The sequence below is a fragment of the Phaeoacremonium minimum genome (assembly GCF_000392275.1).
Source record: "Phaeoacremonium minimum UCRPA7 unplaced genomic scaffold PA7_03_scaffold_146, whole genome shotgun sequence".
Taxonomy (NCBI): Eukaryota; Fungi; Ascomycota; class Sordariomycetes; order Togniniales; family Togniniaceae; genus Phaeoacremonium; species Phaeoacremonium minimum.
This window is the reverse complement of record NW_006921053.1, coordinates 278,404-300,494: the sequence shown is the minus strand read 5'-3', so window position 1 is coordinate 300,494 and position 22,091 is coordinate 278,404. Positions and strand designations below refer to the sequence as shown.

At 53.1% G+C, this 22,091-nt stretch overlaps 3 protein-coding genes across 3 annotated transcripts; 2 read left to right on the top strand and 1 right to left on the bottom strand.

The window, feature by feature from the left end:
- Positions 1-9,554: 9,554 nt before the first annotated feature.
- UCRPA7_2050 (putative mitotic control protein dis3 protein) lies at positions 9,555-12,563 on the top strand (the record flags this gene model as incomplete). The annotated part of the gene is made up of 2 exons (XM_007914625.1): positions 9,555-9,750; positions 9,802-12,563. The coding sequence occupies 2 exons, from the start codon at positions 9,555-9,557 to the stop codon at positions 12,561-12,563; spliced, it is 2,958 nt and encodes a 985-aa protein (XP_007912816.1).
- Positions 12,564-12,871: 308 nt separating this feature from the next.
- UCRPA7_2049 (putative nuclear gtp-binding protein nug1 protein) lies at positions 12,872-14,593 on the bottom strand (the record flags this gene model as incomplete). The annotated part of the gene is made up of 2 exons (XM_007914624.1): positions 12,872-14,502; positions 14,566-14,593. 2 exons carry the CDS (start codon positions 14,591-14,593, stop codon positions 12,872-12,874), a joined length of 1,659 nt encoding a protein of 552 aa, XP_007912815.1.
- Positions 14,594-15,243: 650 nt separating this feature from the next.
- UCRPA7_2048 (putative glycerol-3-phosphate phosphatase protein) lies at positions 15,244-16,513 on the top strand (the record flags this gene model as incomplete). Its single annotated transcript, XM_007914623.1, has 3 exons — positions 15,244-15,371; positions 15,466-15,575; positions 16,011-16,513. The coding sequence occupies 3 exons, from the start codon at positions 15,244-15,246 to the stop codon at positions 16,511-16,513; spliced, it is 741 nt and encodes a 246-aa protein (XP_007912814.1).
- Positions 16,514-22,091: the final 5,578 nt, after the last annotated feature.

Sequence of the window (22,091 nt, the reverse complement as noted above, 5' to 3'; positions counted from 1 at the left end):
GTCTCTGTCTGCGCGACTGTGGGAGACGGAAAGCGGAAAGCGTCACCACCCACGCGAAGCGGATGAGGAAAAGCTGGGGGTGCGGGCGGCGCTCTGCAGTTGCAGCGGGAACAGACAGCCAGATGTGCCTTTCCTGCTGAGATGGAGGGGTGACGATGGGATGGGAATGGATGGGATGGGCTAGGAACGGCTTGTAAAGAGACTATCCGTGTGTGAGCGGGCTGTGGAGCAGCAAAGCAGCAGCAGCAGCAGTAGCTAGGAGCAGGAGGAAATGATGGATGAGATGCTGCTGCTGCAAGTCAAGGATGTAAGATGCACGACGCCGATACGTCCTCTTGTTCCTCTCTGGGCCTTACCAAATGGTAGTGTGAATGATTGAATGCTGATAATAATATCTTGTTCTTTCTTGCTTCGATTCTGCCCTTTCAAGCTAATTCCACCAAGCTAAGGTAGCATGAGATACGGTGGCATAGGCAAGCATGGCTGGGCTGGACCGGGCTACGTCTTGGCCTGGCTGGGGTTTGACGGAATAGCGGCTGGAACAAGACGGGCAAACAGGAGACAAGGACCGTCGATGACGCCAATCAACGAACGGTTGGCTGATCTAAGGAAGGTATCTCACTTCCCAAGTACCCATCCACCCACATTGGCGACGACGATGATGATGTTGATGATGATGATGATTGCTGGTGATGGATGGCGATTCTGGCTAGATAGATTTGAATGTGCCTGCGCTTGGCTGCGGCGGGAAACGAGCGGGTAGCAAGGTGTTCGTTCTTTCTCACAAGCGAGTTCGGTCAATTAATCAATCAATCATCCAGTCAGTCACTCAATCATTCATTCATTCATTCAGGTAGTCAGTCAGCCAGCATCCGGCTGTGAGCAGATAGGCAAGCATGAGACTCCTCACTCCCCCTCCCCCATCCGAGTGAGATGGGTCGCGCAAACGGGTATTGCTCCACGGAGGCGGCTTACCCGCAACAGGTACAGTCCAGTACAGTCCGCAGGCAGGCAACCACAGCCGGGTTAGATCATATCAAAAAATTGGTAATATCTTAGTCGCGTTCCGGGGCTCCAGTGACGAGAGAGGTGTAGAGATGAATGTCGGGGAAATGGGTATGATCAAGCGACTTTGTCGGCCGTGTTACAGTAGTCGATAGTGAAAGTGGCTTTCCTCGCGATGCAACCGAGATACATCATCCATGATGTGAAGAAGAGGGGAGATAACTAATTAGGTACCTAGGCTCTTAGGCACAAGAGCTAGCTGACGGCTCGATATGCAGCGCCGCGTAGCTGCTCGCTCGTGTTAGGCTGTCGCGACAAGACCTGCTGAGGTGCGCGGCGCGCTCCTTCCTGGATGACGGCTTGCGCTTGCCTCCTTTGGGGCTAACTATATGACCTAGTGGCTGTACGGCTCAGGTTTCGAGCTGCGATCGGGATACTTCTTTTGCTGCGCATGTATCGAGAGCAGCATCCCTGGCAGCGCAACAGGGTACTAATCGCATGGTGAATAAGGCAAATGCTGGGACGGCGAAACAAAGCAGATGGATGTGCGCGCCCGCGTGAGAGCGGGGATATACGTACAGGTATGTACAGTGCTCAGGGTCCTTGGCCTGCGCCGCACCGTACCGCACCGTAGCGCATAAGACTGTGGGTATTGTATCGAGAGGATAAGGTTGAGCGCGGCGAATTATGCCATTTGGACTTAAACGGGATCTCTATGCAAAAAAAAGAGCCCTTCTGCCTCAACTGCCCAACTCTGGGAAACGATGGACAAGAGGTTCAAGGTTGGTTGAACCGTTGATAAGGTTGGTAGCACGACACACACACACGTACTGTACCTTGATCCTCGGAACCTACACGGCACGGCGAACAGTAGGTAGGGCAATGACGCCTGCAATCCACGAATCAACCTTGGTGCATGCAGGTTTATGTTAGGCGGGCTCACACATAAAGATTGAAAGCATTGCTCCGAAGTGACAGCGGCAACCTGTCGACGTCTGAGGGGTCGTTGCAGAAATGCTGCTGGTCGCAGTCTCGCAACCGCCCACTGGCAGCATTGCAGATGAGAGCCAGAATTAAAAGTTCGTAGACAGGCAGCACTGGCCACCCGTAAGACATTGAAGTAAACCGTACTGCACAATTCGAGGCCCCGGATGTGGCGATCGAGGAGGCTCGATATTCTTTTAGGGTCAAGCAATCTTAGAAGAACAACTTGTGCCAATCATTGCACATGCAAGTGGGCATTGAATTCGCGACGCGAGGGTGGTGCTGCCGCAAATGCTTCCCCATTAGGCCAAGCGTGCCAGTATATCGCGAAAGGATAAGGTAATCGAGGGCAACAGTAATCCCGAGATTCCAGGCTTGCTGATTGCAGATGGCGGCAGCAGGGGCCCCCTGGTGCGAGCGAAACTAGGACAGGCCAAGGAAATGCAGAAGAGGGGCGAGGAAAACCGACGAGACATGGGTTTGAAGCTCTGCGAAAGCCCCGCCGGTTTGGCGTCGTCTCTCGCTGACCGGGGGTCAAATCGCAAACAGTATCACCAATCGTATTGGTCAATAGGCAGTTAGAATTGTCATTAGTGTCGATTTCGAGCGGAAATATTGCCAGTCATACCTGCCCTCTTATTGCGGCGCGCTGTTTTATGTAAGTCTCTCGTCAGGTCCTCGCTCTGTCGTAAATCCATGTCAGTACGTATGTACACAGGGGTACATCTAAGGGGTGAGGTCGCACAATGCGGCACAGGGCGCTTGTTACGAGACCTGCCTCCACAGAGTTGATAGAAGTTGAGGGTAAACGTTCAAAAGTCGACCTGTCTTTGTGGGAGAGGCAGCACGGGCGAACGCCGGAACAAAGCATCTGACGCAAGTGAAATGTCTGCCTGTTACCAGAGATAATTTTCCTCACTTGATTTTTGAACAAGTTGTCTACACAACGGAAGGCGAAGAGTTAGTCTCCAGCGCACGCAAAGGCTAAGCTGCCATAATGTGGTTGTAGAGGACCTGGTAGAATAGCACTCACTGTTTGCGCCATGGACCATGCTAAAAAGCCCCTGCCCCTAACGTGATGTCCGTAATCGCCGAGGTTGTGACCTCGGGCTCTCGACCTGGGGCGTTTTCGAAGCGTAGTAGTTGTGTCTGCGGGGCTGTGATGCAAGTACCTCTGTGCTCATTCGGATGATAGCTCGCCGGTGAAACCAGGTAGCCTGTCAATACACAGGCGTAGAGGGACAAAATGCAGCCCAGGATCCAAGCTAACCTCACCAAAGACTTGAGATTGTCTTAATTGCTCGTGGCTGGAAGGCTCCAGCCAAGCCTTTGAAATCAGTCCATAGCGGCTGTCATTGTTGCATGATGATCACCGTGGACGATCTGGCAGGTGAGTAAGACCTCGCGAGCGGATGGAAGATGGAGCTGGATCCATGTCAGAGAGGCTTTCCTGCGTATGCACGTTCCGCGCAGACAGTTCCCACATCGTCCAACGTGAGCTTTGCATTACATTACAGCGCACGCTGAATGTGATGACCGTCACAATATCGGGAATATCAATGCATCGGAGTGAATTCTGACAGACAGCTCAGAAACAGGACCTCGCTCCTGGAAAAGAGCGCCCGACCATTCCTCCTTTCGGTTCGGGTTCCGTAGCACGGAGTAGTGTGTCGGCCCTATTTATACGAAGATAATTGCCAGCTGCAGGACTTGCAGACCCCGAATTGGAAAGTTGCATGGTATGAAAGAAACCAGTTCGCGGCGCGACCGGCACACGGACATAACAAGCTCATATGAAAATTGCGATGTGTTTAATCATCAAATCATCATCCCCTTGAGGTAATATCCTGCATGTAAAAGGCACAGTGTGAGAATCCGAGCCAGAAGACCGAACAAGCTCACAGGCCATGCGCGATGAGGTACGTTGTAAGTGCGCGCGAGGCTACCTTGCGTAGAACGGATTGTAGGCCTTGAAACCTGAATAAGGCATTCCGTAGTGGCGCGGCTGTTTTCAGTCTTGGACAGAAGAAGCAAGCATCTCTTTAGTCAAACGATAAACGAGGGCCAAGATGCTCTGCGCGACAAGATGTTGACTCATGGTCTTGATATTGCAGGACGACAGCGCAACTACTGCACTTTTCCAGTAAACGGACATGCTCGATAATGAGTCGTTGGAGATTGACTCCTGTGTACAGCCTTGGAATGGAAAGAGAAGCGATTCCACGCCAAATCTGATCATTGAGTTATCCTGCCTCATTGGGATCTGAGTGCGGACATTACAATGTAGTTCTCCGTGTCATCATCGTCGTGCTTCGTGGGGCAAGCACCCAAAGAAGCTAAGGAAGCTGCTCCTGCTGTACCCTGTAGGGGTCGCCGTGCCAAGACCCTCCTCCCTCGTCCCTTCCCTTCCACCTCAGCAATCGGCTGGGCCATTTGCAGATGGCCATTGATTCCCCACAGCGGCATGGCTACAAGGAAGGCACGTCAGGAATGAGCATGGCGTTCGACTGGCCGCATCGAATCTCGGCCTTCTTTCCCCTCTGAAGAAATGACTTTCGTTTCTCCTCTCTCTCGCACAGACACCGCTCGCTTGTCTTGACACTAAGACAGCATGCGCAGGGGCTTCTCCCACCAATCGTCTTATTCAAATCACCAACATCGCTTGACAGGTCCACAATGGTCCGCTACGATCACCATTCGCCGCACCGATCACTTCCCGGCCGTCCTGGTCGCGAGCGCGGCACAGTCGTTCCACAAGACGTATTTCTTCGTCATATCATGGCTCTCGACGCCGGACGCCGGTGACGGAAATGCGCACTTAGCATGCCGCTGATCAGGCTGGTTCATGCGGAAACCTTGCTTGCTTGGGACACCGTCTCCTTCCTCAGCGGGATGACAAGTTATCAAAGCTCACGTAGAAAAAAGTTACGCACGACAGCATTCTCGAGGGCGGGAATCATACGGCGGTAGTATCAAGATGGAGAAACATGCAGGCGATAACACCAACGCAAGACAGTAGAAGCTCGCTAGCGCTTCCAAGTGTAGTCTACTGTTGACAAGACAAACCGAGCAGCCCTCAGGATGCACGTCAAAGAATCCCCCATAAGAGCCTGGGTCGGATTCACCACCTCGTCTGTAGGTTGAAGGCGAGGCCAGATTGCAGCTCAACCCCAAATATTATCCGCGCCTTCCACAACATTGACATTCTCCTGCTACACTGCATTTGTCTCTGCATGTCGCGGAAGGCGGAGACCTCGTCAAGAAGCACCCATGTTTCCCGCACACTGACAGAGCGGCGATTTCGGGTAATGAACCTCCATTCTAACCCCTGGATCATCAGCCTCCCGCCGGACCAGCGCCAGTGTCAGCGTCAGCGCAGCATTCAAAGAGGAGTTACGAATCCTGGGCTTTTCCAACTTGAGAGAATTCTTCGCAGCAATTCTGACTGTCTGACATATCCGCTAGCCAGGCTAAAATACTTGTTCTTTATGAGTTTCATACCGTCTCCGGCCAGGGCATTGGTATGACCAGAAGCACTATACTGTACAAGCAGGCGGGCGCTGGAGATTCATGGGTTTAAGGGAATCAGCAAAATGGTAAGTAAGGTAGGACAAAGTTGGGCTTGTTCCACATCGAAGTTGTGTATGCAGCCAAGCTGGAGGTAATGTCATTCGTCCACCTGCAGCAGACTAGTTGGCTATTCCCTTCTTGGGAGGTTCTTAGTGCTAGCTCTCCCTTGCCTCTAATCACGAGCCAAATGGTTTCAGTTACTACCTCGCAAAGCGTCGACCATGGTGTCGCGGATCTAGCCATGGGAAGTCACATATGCGCAATGCGATTGCCGACACTCCAAAACTGTTCTGGTTGTGTGGAGAGGAGTGCGACGATCCCCGTGGCTACAGACCCCGCTGTAGTAAAGTCAAATCCAACCTTCATCGATGTACGAGGTTGAGGCAGCTCCGTCACTGTCTATACGTCCATTTCATGAACTGGGAATCTGGCAGTTTTGGCAGGCCGTCGGATGAATCGCTGTACCCGAGTCCAATTCAGCTGACATTGCGTCAATGGCATCACGAACTGAGGGGCTCAAACCTGGCCGGATCAACGGGCTATAATTGCAGTATATCTGACCTGTGATTGGTCTGCTGACTGTGATCCTGGCATTGGCATATATGAAAAGTGCGCCACAGCTGAAACCCGGTCAATGGCTGCGTCTTGAGTCCATGACAATACGAATGAGCAAGACCAAGAGCCGGACTCGGGCGAAAGTCATGCTAGAGAGGGCAACAGGCCTTAAGGCAACGCTGGTTGTGACTGGATGGCGCCTTGACGGCCTTCAATCTCGAAACCTGACAAATCAGAGTGACCAACGGCCTATCTCTAAACAAGGATAGAGAGCCTTCCTGGTGGGGGCCACTTGGGGAGTTCACTGCGGAGATGTTTCAAAATGAGTCGCTGCCTAGGAGGTCCGGCGACGGCAAATGTTGGTAGGAGTTCATGAAGTGGGAAGCAAGACGGACCGGTGATGACTCTTCAAGTGGTGTAAGCCGAAGTCTGAAGTTTCCAGTTGCAAAGCGGTTGGCCTGTCGGCCATGGTGCGTCTTTGTTGGTGGGCCTGCAGCTGGTCCGCTTTGGAGGGCTCTTGGTCCTTTGCTACTAGATATTATACCCCTCCTGGCAACCGCCCCAGTGTTTCCCTGATTTGTGACGTCTATTCTACGTGTTGTAGAAACATGGACGCCACTGGGGGCAACACGAGACGAGTTGAAGTGTTTCGAGCTTATTGACAAACGCCAGGTGACCGGCGCGTTTGATATGCGGTGAATTAATAGGTGTAGCAGGCGCAATCAACATGTTGCAGGTCCAGAACCCCGGAGAGTGAAGCAGCCTTTGTGAACGGAACAGCCAGAAGATGGTGTGGAGGAAGAGCTTGAGTCCCAAGGTAGGAAGGGTCAACTGCAACGAGCCGGGGGACCCATCATTTCGTGATGGAGGGGAGGACAAGGATGGTCCAAGCGACTAGCTGCTGCCGACTGGGTCTTGGCCACACGGAAAAGCGCCTCGTGATTCGCTCGGTGGAGCTAACTGCAGCGAGGGCAGCTGACACACAGACCATCCTCATGCAAATCATGGAGAGCATTCTATCTTTCAAGTCCACCAAGAAGCGCCAGCCCGGGCTCCAACTACCACTACCACTACTTGGCTGAGTTTACTTCCCAAGGCTTCGTCAGAAAGCGAGTAACAAAGTCGTCATCACCTTTCTTATCGGCAAGCAAGAAACGACTAGCGCTGGACACAGCCACCCTCTGGCATTCATCAGTCGTCAGAGCCATGGCTGGTTTGCTGGCCGTTCCGAACGAGCCGGGCCAGTTCGCGAAGAAAACGCGCCGACAAAGTAGCTGCCGTGGTGGAGTCTACACACCCTCCTCCCTCCAAAGCAGAGAGCCTTGCTGCGTACGACCCTCGTCCATGTTACAGGCGCCAGAGATCCAGGGAGGCCACCAACCCATCTGCCATGAACCGGCCGATTCGCGGCCGTTACCATACACAAACCTTCTTTAGATCTGGGGGTTGCACATCCTCTCAACAAAGCCTAGAAGACCTGCTTCTATTACATGCCATGCTGCAGCAACTTGGAGCGGGAGTATCCCTGTTTCCCGCTCTGCATCTCCAATCGGTCCCCATACACAGCACCCACTCACTCACTTTTGCTGCCCACATCCTGGAGGCTTACCTTGCGCGCGTGGCCCAGGCCTGCTCTCCGACGTAAGTGCCCCCAGGCTGATACCAAAGACTCCCTCCACCCCAACTGATCCTCCATCAAACACCCATAATCCCAGCCTAGCAGGGCCGGACGCTGCGCAACATTACCGCACACACGCCTATTGCACACCCACCAAATCAAGTGCCGAGTGGCTGTCAGCAGCGGTCCGCCTAGGGTTTGCTGCTTTCCTGCGTCAGACAAGTTACTTTGATATGGCGGTTCTGTACCCGGGCTATCTCGGCATCTAGTACTAGCTCTGTAGTGGTGAAGCACAGTCTGAAAAACTGTCGTGTCAAGTGTTCCAACATTGTCAGTGTCTTGGCCGTAACATTGCAAGGGAGCAGGGCACGAGTTCGTTGATGAAACATATCAGAGCAATACAGGTTTTAGCCTGGCTGTAACAAACACTAATTGATCATCTCAACATTAGTTTCAAGGGTCGCCTGTCCTGCAGCCAAATGGATCCCTCACTCTGCGACTGAAGGTATGACGCATCTGATCAGCAAGCGCTTTCCTATGCTCGCGGGAAAGGCGTCGGCCTTAGAAGCGAAGGAGCAATAGCGGTTATCGCTACGATTATGAGGCGCCGCCATCTTACGTAGATAACGGCGAGGACGATGCTATGCATCTACTATTCTCTTCGGTCGCAACCAGGAGCATTTGCGCCGGTTTCTGTGTCTAGACTTATGATCTTCTATATCCCTGTTGGCTTCGTGGAATTTAGGTTTCGAGGTTCCTCAAATCTGGCTCCTGTGGATGGTGTACAGTGGATTGTGAATCGTGGGTTTGTACTGTACTGTAGCCTCCCTGGTGGACCGCACGGGTAGATAAGATAAGATGCCGAAGGTGGTGGTGGTGCTATTTTTGGGCGCTCATGGCGGCGACCGTCTGCTTTGGCGTTGGCTTTTCACCATACCACGGAAACTGGGCTGCTCGAAAAGGCCCCGACCACACCCCAGGCACTGACCCGACACATGACAAGACACCACCCCAGCGGGCGTACATGAAGGAGGGAAGCCTTTGCAGTACAGGTCAATATGGTAAAATGCTCCGGTTGAATGCGTCCGTAGATCATATGGCCCGAGCTGGATTAATAAGTTTGCAATTACCGTGTATAGGGCAGGGTCGGTGGCCTTCCCTTTGGGGACACAAAGCCGCTTACGGACTATGCGGGTGGGGGAGCCTTTTCCCCTCAGTCGCCAGATTGAGTTGACGTTGTTGTCATCGACATCTGCCTGGGCAACGTGATGTATCAATGCCTCCCCCGCGGCCAGTTTCGTCTGGCCAGGAGCTCATCCAGAGATACGTCGATCAACTGCAGTATTGTCAGAGTCGCCTATCTGTGTGATGGGCCGCTGGGCCGTCAAGGCTAAAAGAAAAAGCATACTCTTCCAACGCTGCTCGCCTTGATAGATGGGTGGATTCTAGGAAACGGGCGCGCTTCTAGCGGCTAACTGTGCACGTGATGACAGTAAAAAGCCGTCTGGTGGAGCCTGCTGTGGACTTGCATCTGTATGCAAGGAAAGACGCGCACTTATCAAGGCTCTCCATTAGGCTCAGAATAAATAGAAATTATCCGTGATGTAGTGAGCCATTTGGATGAATGAGTACAGGTTCAAAGATAGCAGCCACCTTAGGTATTTCTGGGAGTTTCTGGCAGCCGCGGCTGATAACGATAAGCAAGCGCTCAATGGTCTGTGATTTGTCAGAAACCCGACCCTAGTCACATTTTGAACATTTCCATCGTTGAGCTCATTGATGAAAATCAACGCCGTCACCAAAACTCCGCAGCAAAACCAACATGGCGAGTATCAAGAGGTCGGCGGAGTCCGATCCCTTTGCTTCGAACATATCGAGCAAGGTCTACGTCAGATCCACCAAGAGCGGCAAGGTCCAGAAAATCGTCCGTGAGGTGTACCTGCGGCAAGACATTCCCTGCTCATCCAAACTTTGCGCCAGTTGCTTGAAAACGGCCCCGAGGGATGCTTCCGGAAATTGTGAGTCTACTCCTTGATACGTTTCATCATGCGATGCTAACAACACCCCAGTATCACCCTTCGTTCTCTCGGAGAAGCCGGCTGGGACCAAATCGTTCCCGCAAGGCCACTATCTGGTCCCTGACACCAATGCGTTCCTGAACGCCATGGATCTCTTCGAGCAGAGCTCCGCGTTCTACGACGTCATCGTGCTACAGGTGGTGCTGGAGGAAGTGCGCAACCGCTCGCTTCCTCTCTATAACCGCCTGATCGGCCTGACCAAGAGCGACGACAAGCGCTTCTACGTCTTCTTCAACGAGTTCCGCCTAGAGACGTATGTTAAGCGGGAACCTGGCGAGACTGTCAATGACCGCAACGACCGCGCTGTCAGGAGTGCGACCAAGTGGTACGGAGAACACCTGGCGCGAACGAAGGCCAAGAAGCTTCCTGCAGTCGTGATGCTCAGCAACGACCGGGAGAATCTCAGGAAGGCCAAAGAGGAGGGTATCTCAGCACAGTCACTAGCCCAGTATGTGAGCAGTTTGGAGGATGCGGACAGGCTCATGGACATGATCCCTGAGGTGCAGGACCGCGAAATCTCGCGAGAGAGAAAGCCAGGCGAGCATCTCTACCCAGACTACTTCACCTTGTCTAAGATGATGACCGGAGTCAAGAGCGGGCTGCTTCATCAGGGTATCTTCAACGTTTCGCCCTATAATTACCTCGAGGGCTCAATACGCGTTCCTGCGTTCCCCAAAGCCCTGCTTGTTCTCGGAAGAGAAAATATCAACCGCGCTGTAGACGGCGACGTGGTTGTTGTTGAGGTTTTGCCCAAGGACCAATGGAAAGAGCCTTCAACACAGATTATCGAGGAGGAGGCGGTAACGAAGAATGAGAATGCTGACGAAGACGAGGGAGAGGAAGTCATATCCGAAAAGGAGAGGAAAGCTCTACAAGAGGAGGTGAAGAGAACCCAGAGCAAGGGCACTGAAGGCCATGCACAGCCCACAGCAAGGGTTGTTGGCGTTATAAAGAGGAATTGGCGCCAGTATGTTGGTCACATAGATCAGTCAACAACGAGCCAGACGTCCAAGCAAGGTCGAAAGCAGGATACGGTGTTCTTAATCCCGATGGATAAGAAGATACCAAAAATCCGGCTTCGCACGAGGCAGGTGGCTGAACTCCTAGGAAAGAGGCTGCTTGTAACGATCGATGCCTGGGATCGCGATTCGAGGCATCCTGTGGGACACTTTGTCAGATCCCTTGGTGAGATGGAGAGCAAAGCTGCTGAAACGGAGGCGCTGCTACTCGAATACGATGTTCAGTATCGGCCATTTCCTAAGACCGTCCTGGACTGCTTGCCAAAGGAGGGGCATGATTGGCGTGTTCCGGAGAGCACTGATGATCCTGGCTGGAGAGACAGAGAAGATCTTCGTGGACTTCTCATCTGCAGTATTGATCCTGTTGGCTGCCAGGATATTGACGATGCTCTCCACGCGCGGCCCTTGCCAAATGGCAATTTCGAGGTCGGTGTACACATCGCTGACGTGTCAAATTTCGTGAAGCCCAACAATGCTATGGATACGGAAGCCAGCATTCGAGGCACCACTGTCTACCTCGTCGATAAGCGTATTGACATGCTTCCTATGCTGCTAGGCACTGACCTCTGCTCACTGAAGCCATATGTGGAACGGTTTGCGTTCTCCGTGCTCTGGGAAGTCAACAGAGATGCTGACATTGTCAATGTCCGGTTTACAAAATCTGTTATTAAGTCTCGAGAGGCCTTCAGTTATGAGGAGGCACAGCTGAGGATTGATGACGCATCACAAAAAGACGATCTCACGAACGGTATGCGCACGCTGCTCATGCTTTCAAAGAAACTCAAGCAGAAGAGGATGGACGCCGGTGCCCTGAGTTTATCGTCTCCTGAAGTGAAGGTTCAGATGGAGTCGGAGACATCAGATCCCATTGATGTCAAGACCAAACAGCTCCTCGACACCAACTCACTAGTCGAGGAATTCATGCTTCTAGCTAACATCAGCGTGGCGGGCAAGATCTATGATGCTTTCCCGCAGACGGCTCTCTTACGTCGTCATGGAGCACCACCAAAGACCAATTTCGACGAGTTAGCTAACCAGCTCAAGGTAAAGAAGGGTCTCGAGCTGCGTGTCGACTCCTCCAAGACACTTGCCGATAGTCTCGACACTTGCGTCGACCCCAAGGAGCCGTTCTTCAATACGCTTGTGCGCATAATGGCCACGCGCTGCATGATGGCCGCCGAGTACTTCTGCTCCGGGACACAGGCATATCCAGAGTTCCGTCACTACGGTCTCGCCTCGGAGATTTACACGCATTTCACCAGTCCCATTCGGCGATACGCTGACCTCGTCGCGCACAGACAGCTCGCCGCCGCCATCGGGTACGAGGCCATCGCTCCGTCGCAGAGGAGCCGCGGCAAGCTTGAGGCCGTGTGCCGAAATATCAACGTACGCCACCGCAATGCGCAGCTGGCCGGCCGCGCCAGTATCGCCTACTACGTCGGCCAGGCCGTTCGTGGCAAGGTCACCGAGGAGGACGGTTTCATCATGAAGATCTTCAGCAACGGCTTCGTCGTGCTTGTGCCGCGCTTCGGCATCGAGAGCCTTATTCGACTGCGTGATCTTGCGGAGCCGGAGCCCCAGGCCGCGTTTGACCCGGAGATGTACACGCTGACGACGAGCGGTAGTAGAGAGCTATCTGTAGAACTTTTCCAGAAGGTGCGGGTTAGGATCAGCGATCAAAAGGATGAGTCCACGGGGAAGAGAGGCGTCAAGATGGAGCTGGTGAATCCTTGAAATGGTCACTCATTGTAAGGGAGCTGTACTCGGATTGTACGAAGATGTGATGATTGCACTAGATAGAGAAAAAATCCTTATGCTACACGCATAAGGGTGTGCGGCCAGATAACGGTGAAATTACTTTGGGTGTGTGCAAAACGATATATTCTCCAGGACGCAGAAGAGCGTTTTGAGTGACTGATCTAGTAAATCTACTGGCGTAAAGAGTAGGTATAATCCATACATGCATTTTCCTTTCAAAACTCCAAAACGCCGCACTTAAGCTGATGAAGCATGCATGACAATGCTTTTTCCTGCAATAGGCTTTATTGTTGCATCTCCGCCTCATTGCTCTCCTCCTTTTCATCCCCCCACAGGCCCTCGATCTTGAACTCCTTGGCCCACTCCGTCACGATATGCTTCTGGTCAGGGGCGGCAGACGGAGCAGCATTCGCCTCTCCGGTCTTCACAGCAGCGACTGATTCGTTAGCAACAGATAGCACAGGCGCGTCCACCCAGCCCTGGATCCGTCCGTCTCGCCAATCGGTAACGACCGTCATCGCGGCGGCGTTGATGTTCGGCACGCCCCCACGGCCGAGACGTCCTCGTTTCCTGGCCACCTGGACCAAGAAGTCCGTCGTTGCGTCGCCATTCTCCGGGTTCACTAGCAGCGCCGGCAAATCATATACGTCAGTCAGGCGTTTCATCAGCTCGGGCGTGGTGCCCAAACGCTTAAGCAGCAGCGTGACGGCCGGGATCGGATCATCGATGTTCTTGGGCGGCACAGCGTTGAGGAGAACCAGGTGGGCGTGCGCCTCGGTCGCGTTCTTTGGGACGAACGTGGCGCCGGACCCGTTCGAGTCGGCGACGTCGGACGTCGAGGGGAACACGATACCCGGAGAGTCAAGCAGCGTCAGCTTACTATCGATCTTAACGGCACGAATAGAAGTAGTGACGCCCGCCTCAGCACCGGCGGGACATGCAGTCTTCTGGCCTCGGGCACCGCTGAGTCGTGACAGCAGGGCGTTGATGACGGATGACTTGCCGACGTTGGGGTAGCCAATGACACCTACAGAGATGGCACGCTTGAGATTCCGAGTAGCTGCAAAGGTCTTGAGCGCCCGGAATAGCGTTGAACTGGTGCTCTGCACGGTCAGGTCACGATGGTTGAATGTGTGAGCATTGGGTGCGGCGCCGGAGGCACGGAGAGGAAGGGTCGGGAAGTAGCGTCGGAGGTGAGTGAGCCAGCCCTTTAGAACCGGAGGCGGAATCAGATCGATCTTGTTGAGAACCAGAATCAATCGCTTGCCGCCGCTGGCTGCCGCCATGACAGAGCGTTCAACGTCTCGCGATCGTGTGCCCTCAGGGTCTCGAGCATCCAGGACGTAGAGGATTACGTCGGCTTGCTCGACAACTTGCTTGAAGACCTTGTCATATGCCTTCCGCGACGTCGCGTTGCCAGGAACCTCCATAGCACCAGAGTCATCATCGTCTGAGTCGCCGTCAGAATCGTCTTCATCCATGTCGTCCCCGCTCTGTAGCTCTCGGTCGTACTGCTCTGCGGCAGCCCTCGCGCTGGCAATCAGAGCAGCCATTGGGTCTGACTCGTCAATGCCCTCGTCATCAACCATATCCTCGTCGTCCTCGAACTCATCGTCAAGACCATCCATGGCATCCTCGCCATCTGCAGCCTCAGTCTGATCCCCTCCAGTCTTTGCGGCCTTCACGGCCTCCTTTCGCTTTTGAGCCTCTTCCTTCTTGCGCAGGCGGTTCTCCTCAATCTCGTGTAGCAACTTCTCCTTGTATGGGAAGAGGTTGGGAATGCCGGGGTCCTTCTTTAATTTGGTGCGCCACTCAGGGTTCTTCTTGGCAAGCTTGCGCTGCTTTCGTTGTTTCGCCGCCGAAGCTTTCTCGATCTTGTGGCGGAGGCGGACGGGCGTCCTCTTGGACTTGGGCTCTGGGGTTTAATTGTCAGTATCTCCATAACTTAAGCCCCGGAACTGTGAGAGATATTACTTACTCTTCGGTTTATTGATTGAGCCGGCCATCTTGTCGGAATGCCTCTCAATTACTCTTCTTGCGTGGAGAACTTGAAGCGCAGAGTCGATGGCGGTGGGAGCGAATGTGCCTTTCCAGAAATTTTCACCGCCTTAATTTTTCTGCCCGCCAAAAAATGCCCCGCAGGACTGGGCCCCGCCAATGAGTGGAGTCGCTCCAAAAAGGCCTGAAGAGACCGCCAACAGCGGGCATTTTCGCTAGAATTACAGAAGGCTTACAGCGGCATGAGGGCGATAGAGGCGCCAGCAGTTCAGTTTGCCAGGGCGGAGTCCTCGTTCTCGTCACTAGCGAATTCGCCTTCTGGCGCCGGCGGTATGGGCGGAGTTTCCTATTTCGTTCATGAGGGCCTCTCTTAAATCTTCACGGTCCATGACTTTCGATGCTTCGTGAAACTCTTTCATAACTTAGAATATCTTAAATCTTTGCTAAATACTACGGCGTCGTTGCATAGACTTCTTTCTCAACAGCATCAATTATTTTCTATTGCTCTTCAATCGGAAAGCAGTCGGCGATATCCCTTTCTTCACATCATCGCATCGAACCGCAATCTCACACCGCGGAAACAAGGATCGAGAAACCCTTGTGCTATAATTTGTCACATTGGAACAGACGAGAATACAGAGCTATGGGCTCACAAGCCATGTCAGAACCCTCCGTGGAATATGAGTATACGGGAGCCCCGGTCCAGGCCTCCTTCCACGGCTTCCTCTTTGACATGGATGGGACCATAATTGATTCCACAGAAGCCGTCGTCAAGCACTGGCACACGTAAGTCTGACCGACCGGCGGGGCAGGAAGGCCTCATCCGCCGCGCGCAAGCCCGATTTACCCCTGGAGTGATCCAAGCTGACGGTATGACTAGAGTCGGGAATGAGATAGGCGTCGAGCCTGAGGTGATCCTGCAAACATCCCACGGCCGACGCAGTATAGACATCCTAAAGATATTAGCCCCTGAAAAGGCAAATTGGGAGTGTAAGTCTGATGATGAACGGAGACGTTGCCCCATGACCCCTTCTTCTGAGATGAGACGAGCGTCCAAAGGGAGAGCTACTTCGGGAGACATGAATGACGCACCCCTGGAACGGCATCCCTCGAGGTTTCAAATACGTCGACTTCAGGAGTGGGCAAAGGAGCCTCAACTAGAGCAACGTGGAGGACGAGCAACACGTTTTCAATAATGAAACGGCATTCTTCATAAAACCCATTGTAGTGGGCCTTCAAAAGGGATGAAGGGTCATCTTCATTTCTTCAAGTCTCCCTTGTTAGAGTTGAAGCTCCACAATCTCAAGGGGCTCAACAGCAGATTCAAGTGGATCGGCTCCGCTCAGCAACTACACCTCAGACAGATTATCCATCATCCATGAAAGACATACAGAAGCGAGAATATTCTCTGACAACTTGTCGCAGATGTCCAACACATGGAGGGTCTTTTACCCAAGCTCCACGGCGAAGATGCCGTGGAGATTCCCGGAGCACGCGCCTTGCTGCAGAAGGTCATTGATGCCCAAATACCATGGGCGATCGTCACGTCCGGAACGGTACCATTGGTGAGCGGCTGGTTGAAAAGACTGAGCCTGCCGACGCCAGAGCATCTCATCACGGCGGAGTCAGTGCAAAATGGAAAGCCAGACCCGAGTTGCTATATCATGGGGCGTGAGAGACTCGGTCTCACGGGCGACAACTCCAGTGTCCTAGTCCTGGAAGACAGCCCGGCGGGCATCAGAGCAGGCAAGGCTGCTGGATGCAAGGTCCTGGGACTGGTAACGAGCCACACTGCGGAACGGGTCCTCAGTGCTGAGCCGGACTGGGTTGTCAAGGACCTGGAGTCGGTGAGGATCGTGGAGAGCAAAGACGGCGTAGTGACATTGGAGTTTACCAATGGGCTTATGACAGCGGGAAAGCAGAAGTAATTCTTTGGATATTCTTAGACGAGTAGGAAAAATGAAAACTCAGACATGCTTGGAGCCGCATCTTCAGAGACGGCTGCAAATTACTTGACTCATCCATCCCTTGCGACGAGATGATGTTGTAATGCAGACAAGCAGGGAGCGCCAAGGCAATCACTCGATGAGCCTGATTCATAACGAGACACCCCTTCAGAACAACAAATCGAGATTACAGTCTTCACTAAGGACCTTCGTTCACGATGATGAACGCGTCCCATTCATGCAGTTCATGTGTTCTGCAAAGGGGCTGTGTTTTCCAGATTGGGAATGGACTAGCCCCTGAGCTCAACTTGACATAATGAATCAGGACCGGTTGGATTGCTTTTTCCTCGCCTCACCGTCTCGCACCGCGGAACGACTTTTTGTCTAGCATACCGAGCAGAACTCGCTGTCTGAGACATTCCGGTGCTTCGTTACCACTTGGCGGACGAAACGGGAGCCGCCGTCAATCCCGCCAGAACGGGGCTGGGTCATCGAGGTGCTACATCGCTTACCTAGCCTCGCGTCCTAAAGCAAGACTCACATCTAGTGCTCCGGCGCTGCGTCAGCCCTGGGGACAGCTCCGACCCTGTTGCTGAGGTCTTGACAAATAGGGAAGTACATCGAGAAACAAATCATCGGCTGAGTCTTCCTAAGTAGCGAGAAGCGTGAATGGCGAAACAGCCGGCTTCGGTCATGGACAGCTGATCCAGGATTTACACGATGCCTCGTTCATGGGAAGGGTTGCAGCGCATAAAGGCTATCCCGAATCCGAAGGAATCGCTGCCGTATTGGGAGACTGGATTTCGAGCGTACAGTACCTACAAGCCTTCGAGGCCCTAGATGAGCTGAGCGCCAATGCATATTTGGAGGCCTAGATCTGGCTGGGTGGTTCTCCGCCTCCGTCATCACCGGAAGGATCCCCACCAGTCGCATGGAAACAACAAGAATTGACAGCCACTGCATATCATATCAGATCATGACCTTCTGACCTGCGGGTGCACAAGGTAGCTTGACACGGGTGTCTGTAGCTGCGGGAAGGGGAGATGCCGCTTCTATCTTTGGGGTTTCGTGCAACTTCGCTCGGCATCGGAGAAGTCGAACACCACCAGAACGCACAGGACTCCAGCGGCATGGGTACGCAAGTCGCCAGCGGTGTCCAGCCAGGCACCGCCCAGAGAGGTGAAAAGAGCTGAGTCTCTTCTACCCGACTCCTTGGACGTGGCGAAAGTTTGCAATACGTCGACCGCGGACCAAACTTCCGCATCGGCAGGGTGCCGTCTCGCTCATCCTTGAGGCACCTTGTGGATGATCTGTTCACGACATGCTGCAAGGTCCCGGTAGCTGGCAGTGGAACACAGGTCACAAGAGCGGTCGGCAAGGCAGTGCGTTTGGAGCGCGCCTATGTTACGCAGTCTAGCTGTCGCGGTGATTTGCAGCGTTGTTCTCTGCTTGATCGTAGTCGGAAGGACGGCTAGATGCACGGTAGCACAGGGCGATAGGATGAAAGCGTCATTGGATCATCGAAATGGTCGCCGACGTGAGTAACGTCACGGCCCCAGTTCCTGCATATCTAGGTCCCCGATTGCGCTCTTACAGGACTATGCAGTTGCGCTCTTTCCCATGTTGGAACTGGATGATGGTGATCAGCAATGCCTTTGCGGCCCTACACAGATTTGCCCCGGTACAACATAGATGATCGCTGCTGGGGTTTGTCGATCCTCACCCGGCATTCGACAATCCGAGGTGCCGGGGCCATTGTGACAGTAGGCCTCGCGGGCCAAAGTGAACGACCTGCAGAACGCAGTTAAGGCATTGGTAGGCCACGGTCAAGGCCAGCAAAACTTGGCTGGCATCATGACTAGTGGCGCTGCGAAAAGCAACGAAAGTGGGATCGCCTGCTACTGGTGCCCCTGCAGAATGTGGCTTGTGTAGTCAAAAGTTGGGTTTTCCCTTTACTGCAGGAACGAGATTGCCAAAGCAAAACCATGGGACCGACACTGGAAGATGCCGCTGCGAATGTCAGGACAACCCTACAAGCGTGACCGTGACAGGATCCAGGTGGCTTGAGGCCAACGAGATAGTCGATGAAGGGAAAATCCTTGGTGGCGGATTAGGGGCTTTCTGGAGACGGCATTCTCCAGAAGGCTGATCGGTATTGTACTTTCTACCATTATTAAGCCAATTCACGCAAGTAATTGCGTGAACAGAATGCTGTGCACCGGAGTCGCTGGGTAGAAAATGGTGAAGGTTGCCCGAATCGACAGTCATTGCAAACTGAGCCGTTTGGTCTGTAGCCTTGGGCACGGCGCAACACAAAAGATGCTGAGACCAGATAATCGTCAAAAGTTCAGGTATGCGGCTCAATCAGTGCGTAATTTTTGCCTTGCAGCTTCACGTCCCTGAAGACTGTCGAAGTCCCCTACATTGTGAATCTGCTCCTACTTCTTCCGCAGCTCGTTTCGAGCTTAGGTTATTCCTGACATGGATGACCTGTGTTCAGCACTGTTCCAGCGCACAGCGACAGAAATACGTGGACTTTTTACGGCCGGTAATGGCGCAGCAAGGGAGGTTTGATGACCTGTCGAACCGCTTTGGAAAGAGATGCTCGAGCGCATTTAGGTGCATGATAAAGTGTAAAGAGACTGAGCAAAGTCACTATGATGTACCTCGTAAAATGCAGGGGTTTTGCCTGGATGGCGCTGGTTCGCTGGCAGCAACACGTGGCCGCCCGGGCCAGAAAATGATCTTTAATCTCCCGACCCCTGGAACTTGCCTCGAGCCTGCCTGGAGCCAGCGCGACAGCGACAGCCAGACGTTCGAGGGCCAGGAGCTGTGGGGTCTGTGAAGCGTTCTTTCGTCAAACTTCTCAGCCATTGTCGGGATCGCAAATGCCTTGATAAGCAATGTACGAACCGGCAGGGACTAGAAGTTGACCTGATTATAGATGTGGAGCACATAGGCTACATCATTTGGTATGTATCCCATGGTATTGCCTCTAGGAAAGTTACTCGCCGTGTTCAAGAGCTCTTGCGCGCGGCACGACCTGGCCAATCTGGCTGATAGATCAGTCCTATTGCGTGACAGTGTACCGCTGTCCCAAGTATTGATGACAGAGGTTCCGTACTGGAGCAATCGGACTTGGCAATCTTCAAGTTTTGTGGACTAGCATGCTTTCCCAAGCCATCCAGATCCTCGAGGTCGCATGTGTACTGGCAGACACGGTTGTGGTCGATAGACTGTAGCCTGTAAGCTTTGAAAATTGAGGGAGCTCACGAAGGTCTAACCATGGATAGCTAGAGAGCCGAAACCGCTGTTCCCAGGAATATGGATTCGACAAAGGAAAGGGAACTAAAATAGAGTGTGTCACACCTGGGGCTAGGGCGGCATCATCGTAGCTCCTCGTCGTGATGTTTTTTGTAGGCTCTGCTGGGCCCTCCGAGCGGGCCCGCTCTGGTTGAACGCTCGAACGGGGCTCAAAAGGTCTAGACTCGAGGTGATACCTCCAGCTGCTTTGGTGAAGTGTTGTCTAACTCCAAACATGGGGTCCTAAACGAAATCGTGCGTTTCACTCCGCATCGCCTCCCTGCGTTCTCACATGGAGAAACATCGGCAGTTATGCCAGTGCCGAATTGATATCTGGGCGCATCATCGAGGCTGCCCCGAGATGGTCACCATAGTTGGACGAAGGCAATAAGCATCATCGCACGGATTTAGATGCCAAGCCTCCTGACTTTACCGCTGAAGACACTGTCATGCTGCTCAAAACTGTGGATACGGATTGGTGATTGATCTAAGCGATCGGCTCAGGAATCGATATATGCGAATTCTGGAGGTCTTGTTCATAAAGGCATATCTCATAAACATGTGCTAAGATGATCGTAAGTGACCCAATCAGGAAGAGTTCTCGCGCCAAGACCGTGAAAGAGGATTGTCTGTCTCCTACTATGGTGTGTGAGCACCAGCGAAGTGAAAGACCCCTACTAACTCGAAAATTGAATACTGATCGCATCCTTATTACGGGGTCCTCGCCGGGGTCAATCGTGGTGGGAGATGATTCCGAAGGTCTCGGGTGTCTTGAATCCATATTCCCCTATCTCTGTCATGCTCCTCTTGCTCCACCGTAGTGGGAGTGGAGAGAGGGCACATGGGAATTCGCATGGCTTTCGCAGTCTCGACATAACAGATTCTATAAAGTCGGCTCTACATATCTGTGAGACCGGCCGACCGAGCCCTCCACTTGGTCTGACCGAATCGCACTACAGCGCAGCCGTCCATGTGCAGTATCGCATAGGTATGCCCCACATTCTGCGGATTTTTAACTGGCAGATTCTTCCAACCGGACTACGCAGGAAGACATGACATTTGACAACAAAAAAAGAGCCGAAGGTCAGGTAGCTGGTAGGCGGGTGGCGTAAACTCGCGTTGGGTTACCATCGGGCTGGGAAACCCCTTCGGCGTCCTAATATGCAGTGAATCGCTAAGCGGATGTTGCTCCTGATCGAGTGCATAATGCCTGTCGGGGAAGCATTCAGCTGGCACGAGAGAAACCCATTTGGACGATAGTTTCCCACCCAAGAGGACGATAATTGTGATGAGATCATGAACTCACATCCAAGGGATCAGGGAGAAATCTTTCTGGATGACCTTTACCCGGCGCTTTTACTTCCCTTCGTTGATCCTTTTTGCTATGTGCCTTGACGCGATGACAGATAGCACAGGCTGGAAGGTAGGTACAACATTGCGTGCCGAGCGAGACCGAGAGAATCGGTGAGCACGGATGCTTGTCCACAGTCATCCGATCTTGCTTCCACATGGTCCTATAGAGGATCTTGCTCCAGGACCTCAAGGCTGGGGCTCGCCCCGCCTGGCAAGTCGCCAAAAGCTAAGGCGCACGAGAAACCCGAGCCCCACCTCATCCCTAGAGCAGAGTAGACTCGAGCTATATTGCACATCTTAAGGAAATCCTCTTGATGAACACTCGGCGTCTCGCGTTGTTGGGATTTAGCATTGCAACATAGGTCTGAAGGCTGAACAACCGACCAAACATATTCGCTGTCTTCAGCCACTTGTGTAAGGCATGTAAACCACCCACAGCCTGATGATGCTCGCCAGGATGCGAATGTATTGCAATTTAGCCCTGGCGATGCATCGCTTCTCGTGAACACCCTGTATGTGCCACGAGGAGGATTCCAGCTAACTGCTAGCTCTGCTCAAGTTGGTATAACTTTTCGGAAATGGCCGTCAAATCTATGGTTATCGTAGCTTTTGTGAGTCGGCCGCTGACAATCGCGACTCTCGCGATCCCACACTTAGGGAAAGCCGCAAAACTCTTCCCGGCAATGGAGCTTTCCGTCTTCGGAGGGCAAATGCGATTGGATGTTCAGGGTGCAGATTAGTCGTGCATCACAGGGGTCGATGGTGGATATCTCACTGGCAGAAGCTGGAGGATGTGGAGGCTCGAATGAGTCCAGCTAGCATGCGGGCGGCTTCCGCGGTCGACGGATCCAGACTCCCATGCTTCCTGAGCCTTGTGCAAAGACGAATCCTATCTCGTGCCTCT